This window comes from Malus domestica, chromosome 05 (assembly GCF_042453785.1).
Source record: "Malus domestica chromosome 05, GDT2T_hap1".
NCBI classification, from domain to species: domain Eukaryota; kingdom Viridiplantae; phylum Streptophyta; class Magnoliopsida; order Rosales; family Rosaceae; genus Malus; species Malus domestica.
Window position 1 is genome coordinate 36,312,461 of NC_091665.1, and position 7,934 is coordinate 36,320,394.

At 39.1% G+C, this 7,934-nt stretch overlaps 1 protein-coding gene across 1 annotated transcript; it reads right to left on the reverse strand.

Moving 5' to 3' along the window:
* Nucleotides 1-4,623: 4,623 nt before the first annotated feature.
* On the reverse strand, nucleotides 4,624-5,112 carry LOC108173346 (uncharacterized mitochondrial protein AtMg00810-like). The gene has a single exon (XM_017332231.1). It carries the CDS (start codon nucleotides 5,110-5,112, stop codon nucleotides 4,624-4,626), a length of 489 nt encoding a protein of 162 aa, XP_017187720.1.
* Nucleotides 5,113-7,934: the final 2,822 nt, after the last annotated feature.

The following is a 7,934-nucleotide window of genomic DNA, read 5'->3' on the forward strand; positions in this document are numbered from 1 at the left end:
GTAACGATCCGTCCCCAAATATTTCGGTTTTTACAATTTTAAAATGTGAAAATTACGAAAATGTCTTTCAAGGCAAATGCGTTGACTTTATTTAACCGTATTGGCATGTCATGTAAGATCCGTTTTCTTAGCGTATCCTCATAGCAATCGTTGCTATAAACGCGTAGGTGCAAGCAGAACGTAATTTTGGAAGTCTTCAGATTGTTAGAGCAAAATCTAGGAAGCCACGTGTGTGGCTGTGATGGAAAGATAAGGAGAGAAATGAGGGTGGGCACTGCCTAATCAGGAAATAGGAGAAGATAATGCACCAATGAGAAGAGAGTGCAAGGAGGGGAAATGAGAGAGAAGTGAAGCACTGGATTCCTTTGACCCGGTTAATGACCCGACTTCAGACTGATTTCCTGCACAGTTTTTGTCACTATTTCAGTCATTTTTTTTTTGTGAATCGCGACCATCCACCACCACCATTCATCACCCCAGCCTCCTCTCTTCCTTTCCCATCCAAACCTGACTGGGTTTGACCCCAATTTCGTGAGGAACCACACTGATGGGTGCAACGGACACCCCAACAGCGATTCGTCGTTTCGACAACCCTCATTGTTGAAAACCACCACCATTAGACTCTCATTGAGCCCAGGAACAAACCCCAAACAACCTTGGAGGCGGTGGAGCACCGGAGAAGTCGAATCGGAACGCCATGCCACTCTTTTTAGGGTTTTAAGCAGGTTCAAGACGAATTAGAGCTTTTCCCAGCCAAATTGGCCTTAGTCACATGTATGAATCTTGCTCCACTCATCGAGATCTTCATTCTTATAAAATTTGGGAATTTGTGGAGTTGTTCGATTTTCAGGCGAGTCAGGGCGGCCGACTGCCACACATGGCGACGTGTGAGGGAAAAACCCAAGGTCTCTCCTTAGGTTTTTTGACGTGTTGAATCTGAATCCACTATCTGTTTTCCTAAATTATAACGTTTTAGTAGAGTTTTACTAAAAGCTCCCTAATTATGTTTAGGCACGTTGGCGGGAAATGACGTCATCCTCACTAGTTCGAGCGATTCTCGGGCAATAAAATCAGTGAGTGGACCCCTTCTTAACTTATATATATTTTATAAAATATTAGCCTAACGTGCATTTCATATTTCATGATTGGGAGTACGTTTTAGATTATGCGTTACGGATTTCTATATTTATGAATTATCGAAATTACGTTTTATGAATGAATACGAATTTTGGATTTTGAATATATGGATTTCTATGCATTTTGAATATATTGATTTCTATGGATTTTGGATAAGATTTACATTACGGATTTACGAGTATAAATTCTCAAGGAATTACGAGATGAGGCTTTGAGCTTTTAAGCTCCGGATTTGATATGAGATTTTGAGATAAGTTTTAGTACTTATCTAGTGGGTTATTATACGGCACATCCACACACCACGGGTATAGATGTCTATGGCCATAGGACACAGATGATGGAGGAGTGAGATATGATTTATGACATTCCCCCAGCTTCACCACCGAAAGCAGTATCGGACAGCTTCACTAGCCACGGCTAGTGTCGGTGTGGATGTTATGCTATGCTAAATAGCTTCACCTTCGGGTGATGGACACGTACTGCCTTTGGCTGACTATGATACCCCTAGAGAGTACAGTATTGAGGAGATTTACGGATTTTCCTTTCAGTGGTGTTTTCAGCATTTTTTAGCATGGTTTTACTCGAACATGTTTTATAAACGTTTTTCACTACATGCTATGGTTTTTCATAAAACATATACGTAGTATTATATATGTGTTTTCAAAACAAGGGGTTAGTATGTTCAGAAATAAAATGTTTTTGTATCATTAGTATTATTATAAAGGCTTTTTATTCAAAATAGTCTCTGAGATTTGCATCATCCATAATTTTGTTCCCTGAGATTTAAAATCAATAGAAGTAGTCTCTGAGATTGTCCACCATCCATGATTTTGGTCCTTCCGTTAAAAACTCCGTTTAGTGTCCTGGAGCTCTTGGCCTGAAGTTTGGGCAATTTTCAAAGCTTCGTAACTCAATCGTTTCTTAACCAAATTCGACCCATAATATATCAAAATGAAGGCAGAAAAGTGTAGAATAAGATTATACCTATTTGGCAGCCCAATGATTGCCGGAGATGTCCGGAAAATAGCCTGAAAGGTGACTGGTCCGCGGGAAAACTGGAAAACTCGCCGAAAATTGGGTAAACTTTAAACGTTCATAACTTCTTCAACACTCAACGAAATTGAGTGATTCAAACACTAAAATCATACATCTTGAAGAGACAAAGAGAATGGTATCTTTCATGACTGCTAACTCACCATGGTTTGGCCGGAAAATGGCTCGAAAGTGGCTAACTCGAAAATAGTTATCCACTTTCGAGCCGTTTTCCTACCAAACCAAGGCGAGTTAGCCTTTGAAAAAGGTATCATCATCTTCATCTCGTCAAGAAGTATGATTTTTATTTTCGAATCACTCGATTTCGTTGAGTATTGAAGAAGTTATGAACGTTTAAAGTTTATCCAATTTCCGGCTGAGTTTTCCAATTTTCCTGCGGACCAGTCACCTTTCAGGCTATTTTCCGGCCATCTCCGGCAATCATTGGGCTTCTAAATAGGTATAATCTTATTCTACACTTTTCTATCTTCATTTTGGTATATTATGGTTCGAACTTGGTTAAGAAACGATTGAGTTACGAAGCTTTGAAAATTACCCAAACTTCCGGCCAAGAGCTCTGGGACACTTAACGGAGTTTTTAATGGAATGACCAAAATCATGGATGGTGAACAATCTCAGGGACTACTTCTATTGATTTTAAATCTCAGGGACCAAAATTATGAATGATGCAAAACTCAGGGACCATTTTGAATAAAAAGCCTATTATAAATTATGGTCCACTCACCTTTTCAGTTTTTGCACCCCCTCAGGAGTTAGGATCGAGGCACATGATCCCAGCGTCAGGACTCTACGGCTTAGGTATTCTCGAGTCTTCTTGACGTAGGTACCATTCCTTTATTTGTATCTTTTTCTAGTAATTCCTTCATATTATTCTGGTTTAGTTGTATGCTCTAAACACGTTCCTGTTTTGGTATAATAGTTCTAACTACATATCTTTTAGTTGTATGTATGTTTAAATGGCTTTGTCACCCTCGGTTGTCGGCCAGCACGTGCATACCCTGGTATGTGGGGATATCGAGGTTAGGGCGTGTCATTCTTGCAGCCACTTCTCCTTGTATTTTACAGAGATAGAAGTCTTGGAAAATGAAATATAAACAAAGTTTACTAAAGGGATTCAATACTACAACAAAGGGAATGGTAGCAGAGCTTCTAGAAACTGATGAAAGAAGGCTTTTTATGGTGGACTTGCAACAAAAAAAAAAGGGCAAGGGGTGAACAAACTAAAGTTATCTGATTTTGCTGTTGAGTTCTGAGTTGAGTGTGTTGAGAGTGTCTTTTTGCTCGCTTCCCTTGCTGCTTTTATAGACTTATTAGCCCCAGTGTCCAAGCTTTTCCTTTTCGTGATGGCTTACAAAGCATAGTGACACATCATCTGTTTTTGTTATTTACCTACCCATGTCATGAAAAAGTACTTTTTGCTGTCATCGGTCCCTTGTCACTTTCATCATAGGCTTGATGCCTATTAGTTGCCAAAAAATAATTTTTAAATCCAACAAGGGCTGCCGCCTCTTCCAACCCAATCTCAAATAGATTTTTGCACACTTGGACTTTAATTGCATTGAGCCTAATATTAAATATCCACCCAAACAGTACTGACAGGACATAATTTAAGTGGTTCAATTAAATTGACTTTGTTAGCAATCAGCATTAATTCGCTCCTGGTTTGTACAAACTTAGAGGGACTAAACCAAATGAACATGACAGCAATACTAAAGCATCCCACACCCTATCACGGGGACAAGCAGAACTAAGCTTAAGTCTTGAACTGGTTTGGTCATACAAAGACCACAGAGAAAGACCTCACCCCATGTTCAGCTTGATTATTGCAATTTGGTTTAAGTTTTCTTGTATATTTCATAAGTATTGAATGTACAAGGATACACATATATATGAGAAAATAAGGACTAGTTACAACCAACTATCCTTAGACTTAACCCTAGAGACCGACCATACTTCCTAATTGAATGAGATTACACCAAATACTAGTGACCTGCCATACTCCTTAATTGGAGGAAACCAACCACAAGTAAGGAGTGATTTACACTTTTATGTCAAGGAAAACACAGCAGCCCATGCTATAACTAGACAACCAAAGTTGACAAAGAAATGCCATGATTTCCGGATTACAAAATCTACATAATTTATCTAGGGTTAGTTAGTAACTCTCAATACTTCCCCTCAAGCTAGATCGAGTAGTGCAGTTGATAGAGCCTTAGTGAACACATCTGCCAATTGATCATAATTGTGAGTGAAGATTGTTTGAATGAGTTGTGGCTGAACTTGAGCCCTAATGAAGTGACAATCAACTTCAATATGCTTGGTCCTTTCATGGAAAACTGGATTTGCAGCGATGTGCATAGCTGCTTGATTATCACACATGAAAGACATGAGAGTGGAACTCAAGAACCCTAAGTCAAACAAAAGACCTTTGAGTCAAATCAATTCACATGCAGTAGCAGCCGTGGCTCGGTACTCAGCTTCAGCACTCGAGCGGGTAATGACTTGTTGTTTTTTACTCTTCCAAGTAACAATGTTGCCTCCAACAAATGTGCAATAACCAGTGGTGGATTTTCCGTCAATTGCACTACCTGCCCAGTCAGCATCAGTGTATGCATGAATCTTAGTGGAATGATTGTTATGCATAAGAATACCCCGATTGATGGACCCATTAAGATAGCGAATGATCCTTTTAATAATATTGAGATGTTCAACTATGGGTGCATGCATGAATTGACTAACCAAGCTGATAGCAAAAGTAATTTCTGGACGAATAAGGGTAAAATAGATTAGCTTACCAACCAATCTTTGATAATATGTGACATTCTTGATTGCTTCGCCATCTATGGTAATCTTAAGTTTGCTGTCGATTAGGGTGGCAACTGGCTTGCAATCAGTGAACTCAGCTTCCTCAAGTAGATCCATGACATATTTGGGTTGGTTTAAAAACAAACCTCATTGTGAGGTTACCATCTCAATGCCAAGAAATTACTTCAACTTCCTAAGATCCTTTATGGCAAAGGTTTGATGTAGGGAGGTTTTGAAGGCTTTAATTTTAGAGGCATTGTCAACTGTGATGATAAGATCATCTACATAAATAAGAACCACCAACTTCCCACTAATTCCATTGCGCACAAACAAGGAAGAATCAACATTGCTTCTAAGAAAACCTTCCATTTCCAACACTGAACTAAGCTTGCCATACCAAGCTCTTGGTGATTGCTTCAAACCATAGATAGCCTTGTGAAGTTTACACACCATGCCATCTTTTGCTTTAGAGTAACCTGGGGGAATTTGCATGTATACTTCCTCTTGAAGCTCTCCATGAAGGAAAGCATTTTTAACATCCATTGGATATAACAACCAACCACAGTTGATAGCAACGGAAAGTAACACACGTACTATGCTCATTTTTGCTACTGGAGGAAAGGTTTCCTTGTAATCAACCCCGAAGGTTTGGATGAAACCACGAGCAACAAACCTAGCTTTGTGTCTCTCTACTGAGCCATCAGACTTGAGTTTAGTTTTGTAGACCCAACCACTCCTAACTGTCTTCTTTCCCGGAGGTAATTGAATGATACTCCAAGTACAATTCTCCTCCAAGGCTTGAAGTTCTTCATACATGGCTTTCTTTCAGTGAGGGATGAGATTGGCTTCTTAAAAAGGGTTAGGCTCTATAAGAGTTGAGACTTCAGTAAGAAAGGCAATATGTGAATTTGAGAAACTATGATTACTTATTGCTTCAGAGATAGGATATCTACAAGCATAAGTAACATAGTCTACAAATTTGGTAGGGGCCTTTCTTTCTCAAGGTGGATTCCTTCTAACTTCTTGAGTAGGTTGGTGAGTGAAGGGTGGAGATGTAGCCTCAAGATCATCATTTTCTTGTGAGTTAGAATGAGATGTAGCCTCACGACTGCCACTACCCTTTAAGGAATCATCATGAATCAAGGGCTCAATGTATATAGGCAATGGAAACAAATCACACAGAAGCTTCCCCTCACTTGAAGTAGGATCCTTTTTAAAGAATGGAGTTTCTTCCCCAAAGAGAACATCTTTGGATACAACACACTTGTTAGTGATAGGATTAAAACATTTATATCCCTTTTGAGTGGAGAAGTATCCCATGAACACACATTTCACACCCCTATCATCCAATTTGTCACGATGTTGAGTTTGCACATGTACAAAACAAGTGCAACCAAAGACTTTCAAGTGTGACAGATTTATTGGTCTATCTTTAAGGGTTTCATATGGTGATTTGAAACCTAGAACTCGACTGGGAAGCCTATTGATCAAATAGATGGCTGTAAGAATTGCATATGACCAAAACTTTTTGGGTACATTCATATGTAACATGAGTGCCCGAGTCTTCTTAAGTAGATCTCTATTCTTCCTCTCAGATATCCCATTTTGTTGTGGGTTCCCACACAACTTGTGAATTATTCCTTATGAACTTAGATATTGAGTCATGATTTTGGACAAGAACTCGGTGCCATTGTTTGATCTCAAGATTTTAATGGTTGAGTGAAATTGTGTTACCACCAACTTATGAAAGCCTTTAAAAATAGTTGAAACCTCACTTTTAGATTTCATGTGATAAAGAAAAGTAATTTGAGTGTGGTCATCCACAAATATGACAAAATACTTGTAAACCTCTATTGATTCAAAAGTTGGACCTCATACATCAGTGTATACCATTTCAAATGGTGTACTCGACTTGGACATGGAAGAACCAAAATGAAGTCTAGCAAATTTGGAAAAATGACAGGTATCACACTTAAAGGATGAGTGACAAAACATGGGAAATAGTTTTGACATAACAACTTCAGATGGATGAGCTAGTCTTTGATGCCAAAGTTCTTGATCCTGAGGTTTACTTGAGTTTGCTTGAATAGATGTAGGTAGATGGGACTTCTTGCAAAAATAATACAAGCCATTTAGAAAAAAAACCTTCACCAATCATCTTCTTGGTGATACAATCCTGAAATATGACAGTAGTTGGTGAGAAAACGGCAGTGCATTTTACAGTGGAAGTGAGTTGCCCTATGGAAAGTAATTTGAAGGGAAAGGATGGAACATATGGAGCACTATACTCGATGTTTTTTTACATCAAATTTATTTTTCCTCTACCCATTACCAAGACATTTTTTCCATTTGCAACTGACACTTGAGAAGGTTTTGAAAAATGATGAAAATCATGCAGATTTGAGACTTTACTTGTCATGTGATCAGTGGCACCCGAGTCAATTATCCAACAATCAAGTTCAATACTAGTTTCAAGTGCAGTGGAGAAGGAGTTTAAGATACCTGCAGCTTTATCAGGATGAACATGATCATGGCAAGTAAAGAGCCCAGCAAATTGGCCAAGAGGTGCAGTGTGATTGTCACTCTCGACCTTAGGAGTTGGTACAACCTCTCCATGTCCTTTGCTTTGAAGATACGCTACAAATTCATTGATAAGAGACAAGGGTTTTCAGTGAAGTCTACTGAACCATGGTTGAACGAGCTCGAGGCATGGTTTGCAATATGTTGTGCTTTGTAGGGGGTTATCTGTAATGCTCGGGGAGTGAATAGCCTAACACTCTTATTGAACTTAGGTTTCAGCTCTGGTTGTAGTTCCCAGCACTTTTCTTCCACATGCACTATAGTATTGCAGTACTTGCACTTTAGGTATGGATTCCTTCCCTTGTAAGCCTTGTTGTCAGTTTGCCTGTAGTTCGCAGCATACCCTCGAGTCTCAGGCA